Raw genomic sequence first — 26792 nt, forward strand, 5'->3', positions numbered from 1 at the left:
GTTTACGATGAGTTAATCTTTGGCTCTCCAGCTGGTGCTGAGCTGAAAATTATCCTTCGTTACAAATAATGAAACTATTATGTAAATATAAGGACAGCCGGACCCAGAATGCATTGTATTCATGATAATACAGCGAGAAGAATAATGTGTATGGGTAAGAAAATATAGACATAGATAGATAGATAGATAGATAGATAGATAGATAGGAGATAGATAGATAGATAGATAGATAGATAGATAGATGATAGATAGATAGATAGATAGATAGATAGATAGATAGATAGATAGATAGATATCCTTGACCTCTCCTCTGCCTTTGACACAGTTGACCACTCCCTCCTGTTAGAAATTCTCTCATCCCTTGGTATCTCAGACCTGGCCCATTCCTGGATCTCCTCATACCTCACCGACCGCACATTCAGCGTCTCCCACTCGCACACCACCTCCTCACCTCGCCCTCTCTCTGTAGGTGTCCCCCAAGACTCCGTCCTAGGACCCCTCCTCTTTTCCATCTACACCCTTGGCCTGGGCCAACTCATAGAATCTCATGGTTTCCAGTACCACTGCTATGCCGATGACACCCAAATCTACATCTCTGGACCAGACATTACCTCCCTGCTGGCCAGAGTTCCAGATTGTTTAGCGGCCGTAGCCTCCTTCCTCTCCTCCCGCTTTCTCAAACTCAATATGGAGAAAACAGAATTCATCATCTTTGCCCCACCCTGTATGGCCCCTCCACCTGACCCATCTATCAAAGTTAACGGAACCACATTTACCCCTGTCCCACAGGCCCGATGCCTTGGAGTGACACTGGACTCTGAACTATCCTTCAAGTCACACGTTCAAGCCCTCAACACTTACTGCCACCTCCAACTCAAGAACATCCACCGAATCCACTCCTTCTTCACCCCTGAAATGACTAAGACGCTCGTCCAAGCCCTCATAATCTCCTGCCTAGACTACTGCAACACCCTTCTCCATGGACTCCCAGCTAACACCCTCGCCCCCCTCCAGTCCACCTTAAACTGCGCTGCTCGCTTAATCCACCTCACCCCCCTGATCTTCATCGGCTGCTTACCCTCTGCCAGTCCCTCCACTGGCTGCCTATAGCCCAGCGAATTGAGTTCAAGCTACTAACATTAACATACAAAGCCATCCACAACCTGTCCCCTCCATATATCTCCGACCTCATCTCCCGCTACCTGCCCACACGTAACCTCAGATCCTCCAATGACCTCCTTCTCCGCTCTGCCCTCATCCGCTCCTCACACAACCGTCTCCAAAATTTCTCCCGTGCATCCCCCATACTCTGGAACTCCTTACCAAGACACATAAGACTGACCCCCACAATCACAGGCTTCAAGAAGGCCCTGAAGACTCACCTATTCAGGAAGGCCTACAACCTCCAATAACACTATCACCGCACCCCCATCTGTACAGTCTCCCCCTCTCCTTCTGTCTCTACCCCCCTTCCCTCATAGATTGTAAGCCCTCGCGGGCAGGGCCCTCTACCCCACTGTGCCAGTCGGGCATTGTTAGTATTATATCTATATATCTGTATATTCTGTGTACTGATAGATAGATAGATAGATAGATAGATAGATAGATAGATGATAGATAGATAGATAGATAGATAGCTAGATAGATAGATGATAGATAGATAGATAGATAGATAGATATGATAGATAATAGATAGATAGATAGATAGATAGATAGATAGATAGATAGATAGATAGATACTGTAGATGATAGATAGATAGATAGATAGATAGATAGATAGATAGATACTGTAGATAGATAGATAGATAGATAGATAGATAGATAGATAGATAGATAGATAGATAGATAGATAGATAGATAGATAGATAGATAGATAGATAGATACTGTAGATAGATAGATAGATAGATAGATAGATAGATAGATAGATAGATAGATAGATAGATAGATAGATAGATACTGTAGATAGATAGATAGATAGATAGATAGATAGATAGATAGATAGATAGATAGATAGATAGATAGATAGATAGATACTGTATAACATAGATAATGGATATAATCTTATATATCTCGCACTCTATCTGCTCAATGTCGTCTTGGAATTGAATGGAATCACATCACTAATAATTATCATTTTTATGATCGTTCAATATCATTACAGCTAAAAAATGTAAAAAATGATCACCAGCCATGATTTTGTGAGTAAAGTTTTATTGGACATTTCAGTAATATTGAATGATGGAGATGAATGCCAATATGATAATCTTCTTCATTTAGCTAATAGTCCACAATCCTGTAAGGGATAATGTCTCACCCTACATGTACAGGACTGTACAGACACCGGATACCTGAATTTACCATTTTACAAAAAAATATTCCATTGTGTGGCAAAAGTTGTTCAACCAAGTTGTGTGTAAATAACCATAAAACAAAAAAATATCACCTTGTAAATGTGCAAATTAAAATAGAAAACAAAAAAAAATAAAATAAAATCAAAAAAGTACTTAAAATATTACACACGTTTCATATAGATCCCGTTCTGGGATTTTATTTACGCAAAAACTTCTACTTTTTAGTGTTTTATATGTAGTCATACTACATTCCTCATATCACAGTAATATAATATATCTGTGTATCATTTACATACATGCAAGACCGTAACACAGTAGAAACCCCCCATTCTCCTGTGTCCCCCAATATAAAGGCATGTATACTGAACTATGTATACCACATACTGATACTGTACATCAATGCCCCAGGAAATATGGTATGGTAAAGGAAAACTCCAGCCATCATTCATCTCACCCATGGCCATTGTAACCCATTAGAGGGCCCCCTTCAAAGGTTTCATACATGCCCCCCCCCATATAAATTAATGTCTCCCCAATATAGTATCCCCTCAAGTATCCCTGATATAATGCCCCTGCCCTGCAATACAAATTTTTATAAAAAGTTCCCCCGGTGTTTCCTGAAGGCTCTGGCTATAGTGATGTCTCTGACTCAGCACTCATCGCGCCTCACTGCCACCGATCACATCACCAAGGCCTGAATAGTGGAGCACAGAGTTGATATCTTCATGCATCACCATTGAATTCCACTTTATCTGCATCCTCAGGATGCAGCTAGAGTTCAAATTGCTACCTGACACCCAGAACAGCGGGATAGCACCTAAAATGCTCAGGGTGGGGCCCGACCACCATAGGGCCTGGTGCAGAGGCATTGTTTACCCTATGAGTAGAGCTGCCTTGAAGTCACCCGTTTAGTGCCCTCTTGTAGATTCAGATTGAATCCTTTGAATAGAAATATACCGTATAAAGATTTTTTTTATATAATGAAGCTCGGTTGTCACCCGACTCCTGGACAATGCAAAATAGGAAATGGGTCCCACCTATCCTATGCCTTTTATAATACTGATATTTTCTTATTTGCCAGGGTAATCTTTGGGATAGGCAGTGGCACCTGGGTGTATCAGATACCATAGCTCACACTACCTACTGTATGCACCTGGGTAAAAGGGGAATAACATGGAGGATGGTGCGAAACAATAAGGGGTTCCTATGATGGAGCTGTGGTCACTCTGTATGTCTGTATATGGGGTGGTTAGGGGTTCCCATGATGGAAATGTGGTCACTCTGTATCTCTGTATATGGGGTGGTTAGGGGTTCCTATGATGGAGCTGTGGGCACTCTGTATGTCTGTATATGGGGTGGTTAGGGGTTATTATGATGGAGCTGTGGTCACTCTGTATGTCTGTATATGGGGTGGTTAGGGGTTCCTATGATGTATGTCTGTATATGGGGTGGTTAGGGGCTCCTATGATGTATGTCTGTATATGGTGTGGTTAGGGGTTCCTATGATGGAGCTGTGGTCACTCTGTATGTTTGTATATGGTGTGGTTAGGGGTTCCCATGATGGAAATGTGGTCACTCTGTATCTCTGTATATGGGTGGTTAGGGGTTCCTATGATGGAGCTGTGGGCACTCTGTATGTCTGTATATGGGGTGGTTAGGGGTTCCCATGATGGAGCTGTGGTCACTCTGTATGTATGTCTGTATATGGGATGGTTAGGGGCTCCTATGATGTATGTCTGTATATGGGGTGGTTAGGGGTTCCCATGATGGAAATGTGGTCACTCTGTATCTCTGTATATGGGGTGGTTAGGGGTTCCTATGATGGAGCTGTGGTCACTCTGTATGTATGTCTGTATATGGGGTGGTTAGGGGCTCCTATGATGTATGTTTGTATATGGTGTGGTTAGGGGTTCCTATGATGGAGCTGTGGTCACTCTGTATGTCTGTATATGGTGTGGTTAGGGGTTCCCATGATGGAGCTGTGGTCACACTGTATATCTATATATGGGGTGGCTAGGGGTTCCTATGATGTATGTCTGTATATGGTGTGGTTAGGGGTTCCTATGATGGAGCTGTGGTCACTCTGTATGTCTGTATATGGGGTGGTTAAGGGTTCCTAAGATGGAGCTGTGGTCACTCTGTATATCTATATATGGGGTGGTTAGGGGTTCCTATGATGTATGTCAGTATATGGTGTGGTTAGGGGTTCCCATGATGGAGCTGTGGTCACTCTGTATATCTATATATGGGGTGGTTAGGGGTTCCTATGATGTATACCTATATATGGGGTGGCTCTGGGTCTGGATGATGTAGTCTGTGGTGTTAATTTTAGGTTCTAGGCCTGAATTATGGAGCCTATTCTGGGGTCTGAATTATAACCGATCTCCTGGGACACGTAGAGATGTTTTCTTTACATATCCCATCTACATTACTCTTTCTCCCGACTGCTATTATACGCTGTTTCTACAGAAGTTACTGAAACAACTTCCGTCCATTTTATTGGATGTAAATTTTGAGTATTGAGGTCTGTATTATTGAGTCTGGTGTATATGGAGGAATTATCTGCTGTGGGGTCTGATCTAGTTTGGAACTTTTGGATTATGGAGTTTGAATTATGGAATCTATGTTTCTATGAGGTCTATATGATGCATTAGGTGCAATGAAACTCTATGGGTACTGATACTACAACTCCGTACATGGTGCCTAACGCTCCCAAGTTGTTACAATGTGGAAGCCATACTGCAACAGTCTTTACAATGCCCAAAACCTATAATAACCAATTTCCAATATTTGACTGGAATTTTCCTTTACGAAAATTTGCAAAACTGACGTCACTTGTTTTGCTTTTAAAAAAAAAAAAAAAGAAGTCCTATGTGTAAGACAATAAAACTGAGGAGGTATGTTGCAGAAAACCTTCAGGTATAAAATTATATGCAAATAAAATTAAATAATAATAATAATAATACACAGGGACAGAAACAAATAAATACTTTGATTTCCTACACATACAAAACTATATGACAATTTCCAGGAAGAAAGATCAATGTGAATATACAAGTATTTATAGATTCGTTTTCTTTCGTTCCACCTCGAGAATTAAAGGGCACTTACTATGACCAGACACTTCTGCTATGTCTCCGAAAAGGAATATCAGTTTTGGAATGACCCCCGTGCCACCAAGCAATGCGTAATCCTGTTCTTTCTAAAAGTCACACTGGGCCGACCATCCGACTCAAAAAGTGCCAGTAGTTCGTCAAGCCCAATGGACCCCAATGAGTCGCCTTGATAAAAGTTTACACCTAGTACGAGAACCGCCGAGACCGATCATTGCTGATTTCCTTTCCTCTTCTGCTCCAGCTCTTGTAAACGTTCTTCTCTGGACTGAGCGTGCTGGGACCCCACTTTGTGTGCCGTCTCTGTGGCGGCAATGTCTATCTGAGCATATCTGGTGGCGCCTCCTCCTGGAAAAAAAAAGAAAAAATGACATCATTTTGACAGTCTGTAGGTATGTATGTATTGTCAATTTATTTATTTGTTTTATTTTCCGATTTTAGATTTTTTAAATTCTATTTTCTATACATGATGATGGTCACGGCCATCTTGTCTGAACTTGAACTCTGCTTTGTTAACAGCATTTAGTGATACGCTTTACAGCAGTCTCTTGGCCACATTCAGCAATAAACTGGAGCCAAATAGAGACTATGAGAGAGTTTTCTAGACATGCTCTGTAGTGATGAGCGCGTAGTATTCGATCAAATACCTCCCCGCCATAGGTATGCGTGTAAGCGGCTGAACACCAAGGGGTTAAGCGCATCGAATATTCAATGCATTTAACCCCTTGCAGTTCGGCCGCTTACACGCATACCTATGGCGGGGAGGTATTCGATCGAAAAATACGTGCTCATCTCTAATGCTCTGTGCAGGTAGGGGAGTATATAAGATGTGACATCATCTATTGTCAGTAGGGGACGCAATGATGGTTCAATGTTGTTATAGTATATATAGAGGTGTCATCTTCTATAGTAATCCTATCTGTCTGGTCTGTGTTGTAAAGGAGGTGACCGCTGCAAATATATATAGTGACATGAAAAATGCTAAATAAATTAGGAAAAATTTTTGATCTGTTTAGAGGAAAAACTTAAATTTAAGGTCGACTTCCTATCCCTATATTTTACTTATTGAGAATCTTTGGAATCCTTTGATCTACTTTTGCTTGTTTACATAGTGTTAAATAAGACTGACTCTTTCCATGCTTTAGAGTCCAGTGGGCGGTCCTAATCTGTGATTGGCAGCCTTCCCTGTATACAGGGGCACACAGAAATAAGACCGCCCACTGGACTCTTAAGATATAAATGGATAAAGTACAAACTATACCAAATCTTCTCCCATAAACCTATATATCAATCTGCTCAGCTCCTCCTGCTCTATATCATCCTGCAGACAGATCAGACACCATGGGTAGCCTAACAGATTTCCTTTAAATTTTTCCTTTATTTTTTTTTTTTTGGAGCTCTATATCCCGAAAAAACAATCTCTAACCACTATAACAAGGAATTAACAGGACAGAAATTTAATTCAAGGTCAAGGTGTCTTAGGTATTAGACTTTAAGATAGAAGGATTTCCAGAAATAATGAATATGAATTATATGAAACTATTTCTGATGCTTTTAATAGAATATCTTGCAGAAGTTGAGACAAAGTAAAAACTTTAGAAGTTTTTGCAAATTGAGAAAGGTAAAGAAAGGTGAAGCGAGACGTAAGAGCTCTTCATTTTTACAGACCAGTTCTTCAGGGAAAAACTTTAATAAATGCTTATTCTGTACCAGAAAGTTACAAAAAAATCAATAGCAGTAATTTACAATCCTTAAGTCTTCTGCAGGGGAAACAAAACTTTGTCTGTTTTTTCGATAGTTGCCTTATAGCCATAGAGGAGATGGATTTCTGTATGAAATGATAAAGCTACAGTGCTGCTTTATGAGTATGGAGCACCATTTTCCATAAAATTGCTGCTGCCATGGACACCACTAGGGGGAGATCTGTATACAATTGTAAAGGAATCAGCTGACCTGGTGCAAACAGCTGCTAACCCTAGTGGTGAAAACGAGTAGTTGTCTAAACTTCGAAAAATATGTCCGCTTTCTTCCCAAACAGTACTACATGTGTCAATGGGCTGTGACTGCAATACCACACACAAACTGTCGATAGGGGGTGGCACTGTTTTTGGAAGAAAGCCGAATTTATTTATTTTTAATCCTTGACAGAACCTTTAAGATTTAAATTTTCATGTGAAGGGATGAAAGATCTGTGCTCATGTTTAACTTTATAGCTGTTTTAAAGGGATATGTCATGTTTAAAATATAGTCCAGTCTGCTAGCAGTATGTTGTAGAGCAGGAGGAGCTGAGCGGATTGATATGTATATTTCTGGGTAAAGGTCCATTATAACATGTTATTTATTCACTTAATCCTGTGCTCATTCTGGGCTTAGGAGTCCAGTGGGACTTTCCTAGGACCGCCCACTGGACTCCTTAACCCAGAACTCACACAGGTTTAAATGAATATAATGCAGGTTACACTGATACTATTCCCATAAAACTATATATCAATCTACTCAGCTCCTCCTGCTCTATAACACGCTACATACGGATTGGACGACATTTTCAATGTGACAGGTTCCCTTTAAGTACAGAAAATCTCAATTCAAGATACATATAAAATATATATATATTATAAATATATAAAATTATATATATATATATATATATATATATATATATATATATATATATAATAAATTTATATTTTTATAAGTGTAATATAAAATCTAAAATAATAAAGGTAACATATAACTAATGTGTAAATTTTTCTCTTCTATGTGGAAGTCTTAAAGGAATTGTCCAATTTAGTGTAGTCAACTGAAACAGACACCTCTGGTCACTTATAGACAGTTCCATGATGTGACTGCAAAGCCCAATCATCGAGGACAGTCTGGTTTTCACTGTCAGCAAGGTCGAGTCTGGAGCAGAACCTGGGGAGGGGGTTGATTTTAGAAATAGATGCGTATTCCAGAGGTGGGACCCACATCTATATGATGTAATTTGTGGCCTATAAGGGTGTCCTTAAAATAACATGACCACAAAGTGTTTCCCTGTTGGTTCTCACAGGGATCAGCTGTAATCATCTGGGGAACCTGGCCATGTTTAAGTGCCCTCCAGCGCCACCACAGGGGAGGTAAAGCATTACACTGCTCTTCAGTCATTCAAATCAACAGGCTATCTGCAGTATATACAGTGGGGCAAAAAAGTATTTAGTCAGTCACCAATAGTGCAAGTTCCACCACTTAAAAAGATGAGAGGCGTCTGTAATTTACATCATAGGTAGACCTCAACTATGAGAGACAAAATGAGAAAACAAATCCAGAAAATCACATTGTCTGATTTTGTAAGAATTTATTTGCATATTATGGTGGAAAATAAGTATTTGGTCAGTAACAAAATTTCATCTCAATACTTTGTTATATATCCTTTGTTGGCAATGACAGAGGTCAGACGTTTTCTGTAAGTCTTCACAAGGTTGGCACACACTGTTGCTGGTATGTCGGCCCATTCCTCCATGCAGATCTCCTCTAGAGCAGTGATGTTTTGGGGCTGTCGCTTGGCAACACGGACTTTCAACTCCCTCCAAAGGTTTTCTATAGGGTTGAGATCTGGAGACTGGCTAGGCCACTCCAGGACCTTGAAATGCTTCTTACAAAGCCTCTCCTTCGTTGCCCTGGCGGTGTGCTTTGGATCATTGTCATGTTGAAAGACCCAGCCACGTTTCATCTTCAATGCCCTTGCTGATGGAAGGAGGTTTGCACTCAAAATCTCACGATACATGGCCCCATTCATTCTTTCATGTACCCGGATCAGTCGTCCTGGCCCCTTTGCAGAGAAACAGCCCCAAAGCATGATGTTTCCACCCCCATGCTTTACAGTAGGTATGGTGTTTGATGGATGCAACTCAGTATTCTTTTTCCTCCAAACACGAAAAGTTGTGTTTCTACCAAACAGTTCCAGTTTGGTTTCATCAGACCATAGGACATTCTCCCAATACTCTTCTGGATCATCCAAATGCTCTCTAGCAAACTTCAGACGGGCCCGGACATGTACTGGCTTAAGCAGTGGGACACCTCTGGCACTGCAGGATCTGAGTCCCTGGCGGCGTAGTGTGTTACTGATGGTAGGCTTTGTTACATTGGTCCCAGCTCTCTGCAGTTCATTCACTAGGTCCCCCCGCGTGGTTCTGGGATTTTTGCTCACCGCTCTTGTGATCATTTTGACCCCACGGGGTGAGATTTTGTGTGGAGCCCCAGATCGAGGGAGATTATCAGTGGTCTTGTATGTCTTCCATTTTCTAATTATTGCTCCCACAGTTGATTTCTTCAATCCAAGCTGGTTGCCTATTGCAGATTCAGTCTTCCCAGCCTGGTGCAGGGCTACAATTTTGTTTCTGGTGTCCTTTGACAGCTCTTCGGTCTTCACCATAGTGGAGTTTGGAGTCTGACTGTTTGAGGGTGTGCACAGGTGTCTTTTTATACTGATAACAAGTTTAAACAGGTGCCATTACTACAGGTAATGAGTGGAGGAAAGAGGAGACTCTTAAAGAAGAAGTTACAGGTCTGTGAGAGCCAGAAATCTTGATTGTTTGTAGGTACATAATACTTATTTTCCACCATAATTTGCAAATAAATTCTTACAAAATCAGACAATGTGATTTTCTGGATTTGTTTTCTCATTTTGTCTCTCATAGTTGAGGTCTACCTATGATGTCAATTACAGACGCCTCTCATCTTTTTAAGTGGTGGAACTTGCACTATTGGTGACTGACTAAATACTTTTTTGCCTCACTGTACATGTCGAGTCCTCTAGCATTAGATACACCTTGCATCACATCTCCACTACATGGGGCTACTAACTCTTAAAGGGGCGGTCAACTTTTGTTAATGGACTGTGTCTAGTATTACAGATCAGCCCAATTTAGGGTAGCGCAGAGCCAAACACAGCACAAATACTTTCCTAAACCAAACATCCCCTTTAAGAATATTCCAAAACTTTTACATTACTTGAGATATGAAACTTCTTTAAGTACTTGCCAAGTTTTCAGCTTGACTCCTAAGTACACTTATGGCTTGTTAGGAGGCGTCAATTATAGACGGCTCCAAGTATGAAAAATGTTCATTAGAACTTGGAAGGAAATGTACGCAGCTTGGGAAACACAGGCAACTTGGCCGGATGGAAAGACGCTCAATCTTTATTAATTTCTAGGTCTTAATTATAATAATTAGAGAATAAATAAACACTACTTTTCTCCCCGATGCCAAGCATTATCATTCATTATGTTGGTGATAACATATCATCAGTCTTACTTAGACAAATCTCTCTTCGCAAATACGTGAATAGACGGGAAATGAAAGGTAAGCGATAATGTGCCCTGTCTGACTAATTACAAATATCTGTGGGCGGATGGTGCCCGGGAATGTTTAATGGACACGTCTGAGGTCAGACCATCCATCTACATGCAATACTAATTGTTGACTGCAATAATTAGGTAATTCTATTATGTCCTGCAGGCCAAGGTTACGGACACACCGGAGGGCAGGAAACATCTACGCCAAGGATACCACTGCCGTCCGTGGAGAGAGCAATGACTGGCACAGCCTGGATACCATATGTTGGATCTCCAAACTACCCACAGAGAATCGTACCAGCAGGTTATGTTATTGAGGGGCCACAAAGAAAGGTTTTTCTATAAGGAGTATTAGGGTATGTCCAATTGGAGGAATGGTCTTCCATAATGAGCCGTGACATTACTAATGTATGGATATAACCAACATCTGATGGCTAGTGGTTTCAGCTGCTGGATACACGGCATTGCATCTGATCACCATGAAGTCCACATTTAGAAAACTGGTTGTCCAAATGGGACAATCAATGTGATAAACAGCGTGTAAAGGTCACCATACACATTAGAAGTATGGTGGCTTAGACTGCCCATTTCAGAGGTACTTGCGTACCATCTAACATGTATCGGGGCCTCCAGATTCTCCTCTGATGGAAGGTGTCAAGGAAGAAAGGGTTGGGCATGTTCCATGTTCTCGGAGAAACAAGAAGAGACTCAATTCCCTGCCCCAATGGGGGATTAGGTGAATGAGCTGAGCTTATGTTCTGAATAGAGAGACAGTGGTCAGTGGCTTTGGCTGACATTCATTTAATGTCCATGGCCACCCTTAGACTATGTTCACATCTATGCTAAGACAGACCTCAAGGGTGCCTGACAGACTCCTCTGACTTAAGATGACGTCTGTTGAGGTTTGCATTGTCTTGACGGCAAGAATAGCCCTCCATGCTCTTTATAGAAAACCCTCAAGTCAATAGAATGGCTTACTTAAAGTGAACGTGTCACCTTAAAGACTGGATAGGACCGCCCACTGGATTCCTAAGCCCAGAATGAGCAGAGACTTAAAGTAATTTCCCATAAACCAGACATCAACCTGCATCCTGCTCTATAACATTAGACTATATGTAGGTTCATGATAGCTGTTGAGGGTATACTTTACAATGTAGATCCATTTACATTTCTCTTCTCTCCATTCACTTTATTCTGTTCCTTCTATTTCTGAAAACTTTCTTACTTTCCAGCATTTTCCACACCTGTCTAAGACTTTCACACAGTAGTGTATTTCCCAATACAGCCTTCAACCCATTGACCAAATGTTCAGCCTGAAACAAAATAATATGAGATACGGGATATAGAGTCAAAGGGCAATGCACTGGTTAAAGATTGTTAATCCCGCAGCACAAGACGCCATGCAAGTATGGATATTACATGCATACAATAGGGCATGAATATTCATGTCTGTAAATCTTATTTTAATGAGCTTTCGTTGTTCTATATATAATTGACTGTAAGTGCAGCTCACACGTTTCCCTGACTTTCTACCACTCTTCTAAGGTCAAGGTCAATGTAACAAGCCATTAACATCTACGTCTTCATCTGCATAGCCTTGTCTGTATTAATGGCTCTGCAGAAACTCTGCTAATACATCTTCTCAGGGTATCGTGTAATGGATCAGAGCTATGACTGGCGTGTGGGTTGTTTTACACTCCTTTGTATGTGTTATATCTAGGTTGTCATTTCAAGATTTTTGGAGCTTGGCTAAGGGTGTAGTGTCAAAGTTTTGGAGAAGTGGTCCAACATCCAGACCTGGCCAAGCAATGATGCTTAAAAGGGCTTTCCAGAAGTTAGATATCGATGACCTAGGCTTAGGATAGGACTAGTGAGGTGATAAATGTTTTCATGACCAAACCCCTTTGAATGCAAAGAGTACAGAGATTGAGTACATAGGAAATTGAGTCTGTGTGTAGTGTTATGTTATTGGATAACTTACTGAACTAAACTTACTTAACAACAGCATTGTTGTAAAGTTATGTGCTCCCCTCTAGAGCACTGATCTACTCCATACTCTGTTTCACACAGCTTTTTCTTTCTTATTAGGAGGTCAAACTCACAAAGGAGGTCTATGATAATGATATCAAGGTTTTAAAGCAGTTACCCAGACTTAATAATTTAGGTTTACACCCTCATAAGTCATTAATATGTGATCAGTGGGTTCAAACACCTGGGCCCCCTACCCAGCTGTTTGAAGAGGCATTCAGGTGTTATTGTCTCTACATTACTTACCAAGCAACCGTAAATTTGTATAACAGCTGTGCTTGGTATCACAACATAGTTGAAAAGGACTGAGCTGTGAAGAGGCAATGCTACTGATGAACATGATGGCGTATGGCTTGTGAAGCAGAAGTTGCACTCTGGAAGTGCTGCTGCTTCAAACAGCTGATCGGTGGGGGTTCTGGGTGATCTTCATTTGATAAGGATAGGTCATCAATTAATAAGTCCTGGAAGACTTAAATTGTGAGTCTGCCTCCTATTCATACAAGCACTGTGTACATCAGAGGAGTACATAGGAGATCACTGCTCTGGAGGGGAGCACATAACTACACAATCAGTAAGCTATTCAGTTACATTGCCCTACACATGGGCTTATTTTCAAATGGTGGGGATCACATTTTTTACTGGATTACTTCTTTAAATAGTTACAGATATTACATTTTATCCGCTCCTGTTACCAAACTGTCTTTCGCTGAGCTTTCTAGAACAACCAAAGTACTTTATTCACATCAGTACATGTCAATACTTCTCTTTATATGTCCCGCATAAGCCTGGGCTGTAGGTGAGTGAGAGGGAGATAGTTATGGAATAAATTCTTTTTCCTTTACTGTGTGCAATATATGGTAGCTATTGTCTACCCACCAGCAAGGAGAGAAATGCAAACTACAGAGAGAGCCTGAAGAGGGGAAGAACTAAGTATTATAAAAATCAAGGTCACAAATGGACATATATAGTGTTGTTCCTCATGTACAGAATCTCTACTAAAGGTGTATGCAATGTTTGGTACGTTTTAGGTCCCCATACATATAAGGAAAAAAATTGTCCAGTTTTAGTGGGATCTGTCAACTATCTTATGTGTATAGGAGACTTATGTCTTTCCTCCAACCGATGATATTGATGGAAGGAAAGATCAAGATGTAGAACTTTATAACACCTAATACCTTGTTTCCCAAGGAGATGGCCTTGTTTCCCACCAGACATGACTGTCAGCGACTTAGTGACCACTTCCCATTGAAAATACATGCATGCGCTATTGAAATGAGCCTATGTGTGCCTATGTGTGCAAAATCACGGCAGCAAAATAACGTGGCATATACGATCCAGGCTCCCATTGAAATCAATGGGAGCGTTTACGGTGCACCAAGTCTCACATGCCATATACGTGCCACATCACATGGCACGTTACTCCGTGTGAACTCCCGTGTGAACTCCCCTAAAGGTTTATGGCCACTTTTACTGCATTTTGTTTATATTGGACTATATAGGACCATACTATTGTGTTTGGATCCATAAACTAAAACTTTTGGTGTTCCTATCTATCACTTTATCTTTCAATTTTGTCAAATGTTGGACTTACTATTTGGGTTTTGACTTAATGTATTTGATATAGAATAGAGCAGGTCAGTGGTTATTGCAGAAATGGCTCGAATGCACCACGTTGGGTCGTGGCTATGTTATCAGGTAAACCTCCAGTATTCTGTATCTTCCCTTGTAATGGTGACCCCTGATGATGAAGAAGGTTAACAATTAGTCATTGCCATGGAGACACGTGAAGGATCTGCTTGGATGAGAGTGATGGATGTTACCTCTTATTCCTGTACTAGGATCTTGAAGTTCTAATGCCATGTAATGGAGCTGTTTCTTTGATGTAGGGCTGATAGGAATATTTACATAAGTTGCTGTCTCACTGCGAGGTCGGTCAGAAACCAGTGACTCGGCTGGATAACCTGCTGCCCCTGCTGACCAGATGAAGCAGACATAACTCATTAATTCATGCTTGTGGCATGTGTAGCTCACACCATTGAATGTTAGTGATGACCATAAACTCTGCAGCACAGGCTGCCAGACCTTTTATATAGGTTATATCACTTAGACCATGTCGTTGGGTTTGCATGTAAACAATACAATAGGTTTCCTATTACCTTGTTACTATATTCACACCTAATGGTAAAACCCATATTATCTCATGTTGTAAGTTTGTGTTTCCCATCTCTCTCTTTTCTTTAATTTTTTAGAGCAAAGTCAACCAAACATTTCCACTTTGGCAGGATCGACCAACTACCCTATGTGAGTGTTTGGTTATGATTCCCAAACTAGAGATCTCACCTTATTGTCTGTGAGCTTCCAATTCTTATTACCCTTCTGGGGTGAAGAGAAGGGTGAATTCCTTCCAGAAAAGACAACCACCACAGGACTTCATAGTAATCCGTTTATCCTATTGCAACCAACCTTACAATTTATAACTAGGTTCATTCTAATGGGAATGGTGCCTTTAGGACGTTGCTTCCAAAGAGAATTGTCATACCATATAATGCATGTACTCATTAAATGTATATTGCCACATGCAAAGCACCCTAACCTAAATGGGTTCTTTCCAAACCAAAATTAAAAATTGATATGTGACACTCTGAAGACTCCTGGATCTCTAGCTAACATTTTTCAAGCTCTCAAACACAAATACAGTAAGGGCTCGTTCACATCTGTGTTCTCCTCTCCGTACTTGAGGTTTCCGTTTCCTGCCTAAAACAGAGGCAGGAGACGGAAACCTGCAGGAGACTTTCTCACCCATTCATTTGAATGGGTGAGAAAGCTGTCCGGCCGTGCGCGGCAGTGAGCGTTTTATGCTCTCCGCCGCGAAACCGGGTTTTAGAATCCGGACACAGTCGGACATGCAGTAATCTGTGTCCGGATAAAAAAATCCGGTTTCGCGGCGGAGAGCCTAAAACGCTCACCATCGCTCACGGCCGGACCCGGTCTATGGTTTCCGTCTTCTGGCATGCAGAAGACGGAAACCATAGAACGGAGACCGTGAACGCAGGTGTGAACCTAGCGTTAGTATGTCAACTTGACAGCCAAAGATATGGCGACGCGTAAACGGATGGTAGTCAGGAGTAGCAAAGAGCCTGTTTAAAAATACTGCACTCCAGGTTTTTATATCTACTCCCTGTCTGTGGTTCCTCAAGACCACCACTGGACTTGTCTTCTGCTGGACCCATTATGGTGATAGAGCCTGGACCAACTGGCACTAAGGCAGTCTAGTTTGACAGTCATATCTTTACACTTCATTGACTTATAAAGATGTGTCTCTTAAGAAGATGTATGAAAGATGTCTGTACTGAACAAGTCCTACATACAAAAATCAAAATGTCATTCTCCATTTGTCATCACATACCCCCAAGCAGGACACTTTGACCACTACCCTTCATAGCCCCTGTGGGTAACAGTCAGATTGACTCTAGTCTTACAATTCGAAAACCGCATCCCCCTTTAAGGATCAACTGTATCAAAAATATACATAAAAAACAAGATAAGATGTAAAGCTATCACGTTCCCTATGGCTACCCTTCTATTAATGGTAATATATTACTACATTTCAGAAGTTTTACAAACTGAATTATAGTAATAGTTTTCTTGAAAAGAATTTATGGTTCCCTAAGATGAACTTATTTAGACTACTCCACAGTAAACTGGCCTTCAGCACAAAAGAATCAAGAAAATCTTAGCTCCCACTGCCCATTAATCAGATGTAATGCTCGCGGTCTGTGTCTGAGAACCACCCGATGGGACGCTCTCTATCACCTACATCACCCACCATGAATTTATCCCTTACACAGAGCGCGATAAACAAAAATTACATTAACCCCAAAACTCTTCAACGCTTCATCTCCATCAAGTAGCCTCTGGGAGACGTAAGGCTTAACCTCAGGTCTTCCAAGATGAATATGAATATTCCTGCTCATTTCCTCTAATGACCGCGGGTCTTCCATCCAGAATATAAATGTAGCAATGTGTAACGCTCCCGAATCTCTCAGACAGATAAATACAAAGCTCAGCCGGAAGTATAAAAGCAAAATATTGTTGTGTTTACCGGGTGGTCGAGAATTTTAAGATATGAAATCGAAAGAACTACTTCTAAGATGTGGATGGAGACCTGTGTGGAGTTGTATCTTGGCAAGGCCAAATAGGTCTCCCTCTGTTAACCAGGTCATTAAGGCTGTTTTGTAGGACAATAATACTAGTGTGAATCTAGTTGCCTACATTTGTTCATCACACAGCCGCTATGAAACAGTAAAGCTGGACAACACATTTAATGTCCACATTTTACATATTTGTCACAAGGGTTATAATGGTCACTACGGCCACAATGACAGGGCACCTGGGACCCCTTAGTGACTGGAGCAGTTCTGCACATGCAGGAGCACCAGTCACTTCTATGTCCGCTACCACTCCATTCACAAAGCAGATTCAGGGACCTCTGTTTTTGTGACCATTGGGTGGTACCAAGTGATCAGACCCCCCATGCGATCAGAGATTAATCACCTATCCTATGGGCAATAAGCTGATGCCAGTCTTCTGCATGTTTGCATATTTTTCTACTTACGCCCAGCTCTAATATAGAAAATTACATCCATGTATGTTTTTGACAATATTTTTGTATTTGTTACTTTTGTACAATAGAACCTCCTTTCACTTTGGGCTTATGGTGCGGGCCTTATTTCTGCACCCAGATTCCAGCTTTAACACTAAGTGCCACCTGCGTCTCTTTCTATTTGTGAAATAGTTGAAAAAAGGCCCAAAAATTAAAAAAAGCAGTAATCCTAAAAGTGGCCACCAGGTGGCGCATTGCCAGTGTATGTTAATTTTTGATAATTGAAAGTTACAAAAGAATAATAAATGCAAGGACTGTCATTTCTAGAAGAGAGTGAGGGCTCATGTACACAACCAAATTACAACCCCCACATTGTACTGAACCATAATATAGTTCCTGTACACAACAATGGGGCGCTGCTGTAAAATTTGTGTTGTGAACAAGTACTGTGGAAGTCCTACTCATGCCCCCTTTCACCCATCCCACCCAGACTCTTTATGTCTCCTTACAGTATTAGCATTCTCCTCGGTTTACACAGGGTGAAGAAACCTCCTAAGTGCTTTCCCACACATTGTAATGAGGTCTTATTCTTGTATAATGCCCCCTTAGTGCCCCCACGCTCTATAATGTCCCCTGCTCTATAATGTCCCCTGGGCCCCACACATGGTGTAATGCCCTGGCAATGTGTCCACAGACAGCATGATGTACCTTTAGTCCCACCACACAGTATAATGCTCCTTTGTTACCCCCACACAGTATAATATTCGCTTAATGCCCCTGCACAGTATGATGTTCCTTCAGTGCCCCTACACAGTATAATGGCCCCTTGTTACCCCCATAGAGTATAATACCTCCTTTTGACCCCCAAATCATGCAATGCCCCCTTGTGCTCCCCACACAGTAAATTGCAAAAAATGTCACCATGTCCTGTCTCCTTTGAGCTAGCTATTGATCCACTTTGTTTTTACTCTCAGCAACTTGTCAGGCCAATTCATCTCATTTGTCTGCATCCCCAAGGTCCTGAGGTTGTAGGGTTTTTTAATAGGCTATTACCTGCTAGAGTAACCCTAGCTGGTAATGGACTATTTACCGATTGCGGAGCCTGGCCACAGCTGCCTTTACTTAAACTTCAGCCCTTCAGGGGGCCCCTGCCTTCCCATATCATTGCTCTCACAGTGGAATGGGCCACACTGGATCCCCTAGAGGGCTGAAGTGGAAATGAAGGTGGCCATGGACATGAGCGGGCATCAGTAAGTAGGGCTACGGGGCCACGGCATGAGTGTTTGTTGGGCAAACCTAGCAAGAATTGTTTGGACCGAATACATCCGATCCGAAACTGCTATCATTATAATAATAATAATAATAATAATATTATAATAATATATATAATATATAATATAATAATATTATACTCCAGGACCACCCACACACGCACTCCTGAGTATAATAGTCAGAGGCCTAGGTGAGTATTACTCACCTCTCCTGGGCTCTGGTGCAACTCTCTACTGTCTTCGGGCCTCTGTAGTGACATCACAGACATCACGTGGGCCAGGCCGGCATCACAATTCATAATGACACTGACAAAACCCACGACTGTGACGTCTTTGGAGAGGGCCTAAACAGCAGGGTGTCATACCGGAGCCCAGGAGAGGTGAATAACACTGTTTTTTATGTTTGGTCACCTCCCCTGGGCCTCCACTGTCTAGTGTAAATTTGCATTAAGACTGAACAAGTGTGGACTCTATTAGTAAATCTGCCCCATTCTGTCCCTTTTTAGTTTGACTTTTTGTTTGATCTTCTTGGCCTAAATTGAATACATATTCCATATACAAGATGCACCTGTTTTTGCATTGACAAATTTTTATGAAATAACCTAATGTGCTGGCAAAACATCGCTGAGCTTCCCCAGGGACCTGTCACGTCGACGGCACGCTATATAATTATGTGATTATTACGTATTAGTCCTAGGCAGGTGCTTCATCGTACAAGCTACTAAATCATGACTAACATAACAAGACGCCCCTTCATTACCGCTACAAGGAGCAGTAACTAAATTATATGTCTATTTATCCTCAAAGATGGAGGTGCCCACACCGGGAGCGTACATCGTAGCAACCCCATGCGTATTGCAGTTGTCAGGCTGCACCTGGACTTGCTATTAAAAACAATGGGACATACAAGGGACAGACGAACAACCTGCAGTAACCTGCATCGGGATGCCGCAGCTCTGGTGCACTGCGTATATTCTGTGTAGTGGCCTCAGCATGCTACACGCAATTGCTTAGGAGTAGAGATGGGCGAATCGAATCATCCTGAGCTGGATTCAGAAAACCAAACAATTGGCAATTCCTCTTAGACAAACTAAAATGGCCGCTTTACGGTAAATTATTATACTCTGGGTTCTCTTCAAAACCCAGAGTATAATAGTTCAGAGTCCAGGAGAGGTGGGGAAAAAAAACATAAAAAACATTTATACTCACCTCTTTTGGACCTCCTTGTAGCGTCCGGCCCTCTCCTGTTCACATCATATGTCCAAGGTCACCGCTGAGGCCTGTGATCGGACCACAGCTATCAAGTCATAATACTCAGCGTGCCCTTGGTTTAGCAATGACCCTGGATACAAGATATCACCAATGACACCAAAAGAGAGCACCAGAGACCACGAGGAGTCCCAAAAAAGGTGAGGGAAAGTGAGTATGAATGTGTTTTATTTTTTATACCTGGCTCTAGTGGCATAACTAAAGTCTTGTGGGCCCTGCTGTAATCTTTTGTCCGGGGCCCCCTACCTCATCCCTACAGCGAATTCTTGATATTGATGGTTACGGGTGCCAAGGAGTTTAATCCACCGTAGTGTGGTTAGGGGAATCTGGGGGTCTCCTTGGTTTATGGGCCAGATAGAAGCGGCAATCTTAATACTGATGCCAGTGTTTATGGGCCTCCCTAAGGCTCCTGGGCCCTGATGCGACAGCACCCTCTGCACCGCCTCAAATTACGCTACTGCCTGGGCCTGAAGAGACCCCAGAGTATAATAATTTCACCTCCGGATCTATCTGAACTTGTCCGGCCCAAAACTAATCAGGGACCCAAACCCAAAACAAATCTTGGCAGGTTCCCCCATCTCTATTTAGGTCCTTCCTATTCAGACAATGACAGCCATGGGAATATTACACAAGTAAAGCTTCAGGATACAAACAAGAGGATCGGGATTTAACATCCCAATCCCGAGAACTGGAGTCTGGTTTTCCCATCCTGATGGAGCAGCAGGTTGAACATGAGCCCTGCCGTACCATTCATTGCCAGACATAGTCACGCTCTCCTAAAGAATAAATGGAGGAGCAGGGTGCATGCTCAGCCTGCTGCACCACATTCTCTAAATCAGAAGGGGGCCCAGCGGTTTACGAAGTTCTGCCCTATCCTATCAATAGGGGATCAGTTCACAACATGATACAAAACCGTTAAGGAGGGCAGATATCGGGGCTACAGACTGAACTGTCTTCTAGCTTACGGGTACAATAAAAAGGTCCTATTAGATGGGCTCATATTTAGAGCTATTATATATAAATGAATAGTCCAGGGGAATATAAGAAACTTTGTGATATATCTTATTAAAGAAATCAGGCTTCTTCTTGGATTTTCAGGCAGTTACTTTCTCCATAGTAGTCTATAAAGAGGGGAGGGGGGGATAAAAAAAAGACACTCAAATTGTTGCTGTTATACTCTGCTATTCCTTGCCTTTCGAACACTACTAGGCTGTAGATAAGAGGCTGATAGTGCACAGATTGAGGAAATAAAACAATTAACCAGCCAGCAGCATCCTTCTACTCCACCCCTCCCTTCTCCATAGAGCTTTGTGCATGTGAGGCATTATATAGATGTAATGTAAACAAGCAGTCAGACTGAAGATAAGGAGCAGGACTGCTGAAGGAAACATATTTACTTAATAAGATATATTACAAAGTTTCTTATATTCACCTGTACTATTCATTTATGACAAGTTGTTTATAGACTTTATATAAATTGAAACTTATAGATAAGATAAGATAATCCTTTAATAGTCCCACATTGGGGAAATTTCAGTATGTTACAGCAGCATGGTAATACAGATACAGGATAATACACAGTAGATTGTTACTTATGTGTTATAATCCAAAACCAAAATCACATTTCTGCTGATGGCTATTTTACTATTAATATTCTCATTAGAGCAGACACTGAGCCAACAAGGAACAGATGATTTCAGCTCCGCAGCTTGTGAATTCAGCTCTGGACTATAATACAGACTATAACTGAGGATCAGTAAAATATAAGTCATGTATTTACAGCTTTATACATAGATTGGCTTTTTATGTAGATCGTAAAATATTATTCCTTATTATTTTACCTTGAGTTCTACAATATATATATTATATTCAGTTAAAGGGAGTTTGTCGCCAGAACCCAACCCAGCCCCACAGATAGATAGGCTAGAGTTGTGTTACCCTAGTGAATAGCTGCCTCTGTTACTGGGATATTACGGTTTTTGTCAATATGCAAATGAGCTTTTTGGAGCAAAGAGGGTGTTGCCATTGCTCCAAAGAGGTAAATGACACTGCCCTCATTGCTCCAACGAGCTCAATTGCATATTGACAATAAATGGTGTTGTCTTGGTAGTGGTAGTGAGGCAGTGATTCACAAGTGGAAAATACGGTTTCATACGCTGGGTTCATACGCTGGTTCTGGTTGATAGACTCCCTATAATTCGGAATATGCATATACAGCATTTGTAGACATGGGATTTTGTACAGCCAAGTACACTTAGTACAGATGTCACCTCTTACAGTACATGATATAATACTTACCAGTGACAAGTAACATTGGTGGGACTTTGTGAGGTTTGTGTGCTCCTGTTGATGCCAGGGCAGAGGTGGCACCTATAAAACCATTACATAGGAGACAAACTTTAATAAATAACAATTCTTTAACTCACCATTGTCTTATACTTATACATATAGTAAACTTGCATCATAGGATAGATAGACAGATAGATATAAATAGATAGATAGATAGATAGATAGATAGATAGATAGATAGATAGATACTATAGATAGATATGAGATAGATAGATAGATAGATAGATAGATAGATACGATAGATATGAGATAGATAGATAGATAGATAGATAGATAGATAGATAGATAGGAGATAGATAGATAGATACGATAGATATGAGATAGATAGATAGATAGATAGATAGATAGATAGATAGATAGATACTATAGATAGATATGAGATAGATAGATAGATAGATAGATAGATAGATAGATAGATAGATAGATAGATAGATAGATAGATAGGAGATAGATAGATAGATAGATAGATAGATAGATACTATAGATAGATATGAGATAGATAGATAGATAGATAGATAGATAGATAGATAGATAGACAGACAGATTGATACTATAGACAGATATGAGAGAGAGAGAGAGAGAGAGAGAGAGAGAGAGAGATAGATAGATAGATAGATAGATAGATAGATAGATAGATAGATCCTGCTAAAAACAGCCTATACAGATATTTATCATCCAACAAGGAAAGATTATGGCAAAAATATCTGCTTACCTTGTAAGGGGGTTGTTGTTAATACTCCTGGGTGATGGGCTGTAGCTCCCTGCAGTAAAGACATGGAAATTAGATTCAGATGGACTGCACGTCTTGTATGACATATAGTAGCTGGACAGATACTTTACTTCTGTTGTATCCATCACTATTCTCTTAAATTGTAGTGAGAGAATTATGGCACGATGGTCAAGTATAGACTAAATGTACAAACATAATGACAAGAATATTGTATAAAGCCCCACTACAGATACCTATCCTTATCCCATCGCAATATGACCAGTCACACATTCATACTTAAGAGAAGAAGAGGTTGGAGCACGGAGCAGGATCTCAGATAAATGTATAGTGGGTAAGCATCAGCTATACATACAGACTTGTGTCTCATTTTTAAGCCGTCCGTCGTGTTTTTTACATTAGAGTCAATGGGAATGGATGAAGATGGACTGGGGCTCGGACTGTGTCCATCGCTCCGCTCTCATTAACGACTGTTGTTATCCGTCATGGATTGTACAAGCAGTAGTGTGAACATAGCCTTAGCGTTAATTACTTCTCGAGAGTTATAGATCAAAAAGTACAAAACAGATGGTGTCACAGATGCCAAACTCTACACAACATCATGGCATTGAAAGATTGCTTCTTTGTCTTTTTTATTGTGTTCTGTTTTTTCTTCATTTTATTTTTAGTCGCTCTTTTTCTTCCGACAATACAGATGTAACAAAGGGCAAATTAATTTTGTTGTCAAGGTAAACCTGTCTTGTCTAGATTTGATGTTACGCTGTTCAGAGAACAATTTTTGTGGTTATGTTTTTGTGGCCTAGTACAAAACATGAGTAATAAGAACTCGGCGGCATGTATTGGCGTTATCTATCACAATTATGGAAACTATAGGTTACCTATTCCAAGGGTTACAAACAAAGCACTTATATACCCCCATCATCCTAAAGATAGGTCATCAGTTGCAAAACCCACGTTAGTCTGAGGCCCCACGTTGCAGAAATGTAGATTTTTTTTTTGTTGCAGATTTTACTTTGAGCCAAAACCAGAAGTGGATTGTGAAGAAGGAAGAAGTCCTTTATATTTCCCATTCCTTTTGTAACCATTCTTGGCTTTGGCGCAATAAAATGCAGCAAAATCTGTCTCAGTATTTCGGACTTAATGCTTTCAAACATAAAGATTTATACTTCCCTCACTCTCAACAAGGTTTTTATTGAACCCAATATAGAAAGAGAAGGTTCTGTACACCTCGTCTCCGCTTTACAATGATATACAAACAGCTCCATGATTGGGATCAAACTAGTGGCAGCAAGCCCACGTAGCATTAAAACCACTGACAGGTGAAGTGAACTGCATTGATACAGTGACGTAACTACCGCCGTAGCAGCAGAGGCAGCTGCCACAGGGCTCGGGACATTAGGGGCCCGGCGACAGCTGCTACCGCTGCGTTTTTGGTTTTTTTTTAATAGGCAGGGCCGGGATCGGTAAGTGATGCTGCGGGCCCCACAAACACTATCATTATATTTGGGGGTCTTTTCAGACCCCCGAGTATAATGATCGGAGGCCAGGGATAGGTAAGAAACATAAAAAACACACGGAGTAACTTTTTACGTCCGTTATTTTACGTCCGTAAAGTAAGTAAAAATACAGGCGTAAAATTACTATAGAACTCAATGGAGACTGCTTTTTACGGCTGTAAAAATAAGCACAAAATAAGCACAAAAAACGCCTGGCGTTACTCCGTGTGAATGGACGATCCGGGCAGGCCTGCGTCCCGGGTCATGTGATGTCTGACGTCATAGAAGATGGACTGCAGCGGAGCCGGGAGATAGGTGAGTAAGAGTGTTTTTTTATTTTGTATCCACCCTGGGTCTCCGATTATTATAATCTGGAGTCTGAAAAGACCCCAGAGTATAATACACTCACCAGCCACTTTATTAGGTACACCTGTCCAACTGCTCGTTAACACTTAATTTCTAATCAGCCAATCACATGGCGGCAACTCAGTGCATTTCGGCATGTAGACATGGTCAAGACAATCTCCTGCAGTTCAAACCGAGCATCAGTATGGGGAAGAAAGGTGATTTGAGTGCCTTTGAACGTGGCATGGTTGTTGGTGCCAGAAGGGCTGGTCTGAGTATTTCAGAAACTGCTGATCTACTGGGATTTTCACGCACAACCATCTCTAGGGTTTACAGAGAATGGTCCGAAAAAGAAAAAACATCCAGTGAGCGGCAGTTCTGTGGGCGGAAATGCGTTGTTGATGCCAGAGGTCAGAGGAGAATGGCCAGACTGGTTCGAGCTGATAGAAAGGCAACAGTGACTCAAATAGCCACCCGTTACAACCAAGGTAGCCAGAAGAGCATCTCTGAACGCACAGTACGTCGAACTTTGAGGCAGATGGGCTACAGCAGCAGAAGACCACACCGGGTGCCACTCCTTTCAGCTAAGAACAGGAAACTGAGGCTACAATTTGCACAAGCTCATCGAAATTGGACAATTGAAGATTGGAAAAACGTTGCCTGGTCTGATGAGTCTCGATTTCTGCTGCGACATTCGGATGGTGGGGTCAGAATTTGGCGTCAACAACATGAAAGCATGGATCCATCCTGCCTTGTATCAACGGTTCAGGCTGGTGGTGGTGGTGTCATGGTGTGGGGAATATTTTCTTGGCACTCTTTGGGCCCCTTGGTACCAATTGAGCATCGTTGCAATGCCAAAGCCTACCTGAGTATTGTTGCTGACCATGTCCATCCCTTTATGACCACAATGTACCCAACATCTGATGGCTACTTTCAGCAGGAAAATGCGCCATGTCATAAAGCTGGAATCATCTCAGACTGGTTTCTTGAACATGACAATGAGTTCACTGTACTCCAATGGCCTCCACAGTCACCAGATCTCAATCCAATAGAGCATCTTTGGGATGTGGTGGAACGGGAGATTCGCATCATGGATGTGCAGCCGACAAATCTGCGGCAACTGTGTGATGCCATCATGTCAATATGGACCAAAATCTCTGAGGAATGCTTCCAGCACCTTGTTGAATCTATGCCACGAAGAATTGAGGCAGTTCTGAAGGCAAAAGGGGGTCCAACCCGTTACTAGCATGGTGTACCTAATAAAGTGGCCGGTGAGTGTAATTGTCTATGGGTGTCCACAGTGGAGCATAATACTGTGTTCAGGGGCCACTATGGGGTACAATACTGTGGTGCAGGGGCCACTAACGGACATAATACTGTGTGCAGGGACCACTATGGAACATAATACTGTGTTCAGGGGCCACTATGGGGTGTAATACTGTGTGCAGAGGCCACTATGGGGCATAATAGAGCGCGGAGGAATGCGGAGGAGGGGGGCGGTCGAGGTCTTTGGTGTCGGTTGGGGGGGCCCCATGTCAAAAGTTAGCCACAGGGCCCCACCATTCCTAGTTACGCCACTGTATTGATACGTTGTAACAATGGTACCTACAAGGGGTGGGATGTATAGAGACAGCCACTGGGGAGTCACCTCTTCATGTTCATGTGTTAAAGCAAGAAAATGGGCAAGCATTAGGATTAGTTTGAAAATTTACAGATTTGGTGGATAAACAACTGAATCAGAGTATCAGAGGTCTCGTGGGGCAGTCCCAGTATAAAGTGGACGACCAGGAAACTAGTGACCATCATGGGCATTTAAAAGGCCATTGATGTATGTGGGCATCAAAGACTAACCCATTCAGCCTAATCTCACAGAAAAGCTAGTGTAGTATTAGAGTTGGCTGAACTG

General features: G+C 41.6%; 1 protein-coding gene across 3 annotated transcripts in view; it reads right to left on the reverse strand.

Annotated features, from left to right (window-relative positions):
* Positions 1-2209: 2209 nt before the first annotated feature.
* The window catches only part of DOK7 (docking protein 7), an 86602-nt gene continuing 62019 nt past the window's right edge, over positions 2210-26792 (reverse strand). Inside the window, exons 8-11 of one of the 3 annotated variants that reach the window (XM_075261094.1) lie at positions 23031-23079; positions 22268-22339; positions 14647-14799; positions 2210-5813 (exon numbers count right to left, since the gene is read on the reverse strand). In XM_075261094.1, coding sequence (XP_075117195.1) covers positions 5677-5813; positions 14647-14799; positions 22268-22339; positions 23031-23079 — 411 coding nt within the window. In that variant the 3' untranslated portion in view covers positions 2210-5676. Of the gene's footprint in view, positions 5814-14426; positions 14565-14646; positions 14800-22267; positions 22340-23030; positions 23080-26792 lie in introns of those variants that run through there. The other 2 variants (XM_075261095.1, XM_075261096.1) reach the window with 2 other exon arrangements.

Source organism: Leptodactylus fuscus, chromosome 1, assembly GCF_031893055.1.
Source record: "Leptodactylus fuscus isolate aLepFus1 chromosome 1, aLepFus1.hap2, whole genome shotgun sequence".
NCBI classification, from domain to species: domain Eukaryota; kingdom Metazoa; phylum Chordata; class Amphibia; order Anura; family Leptodactylidae; genus Leptodactylus; species Leptodactylus fuscus.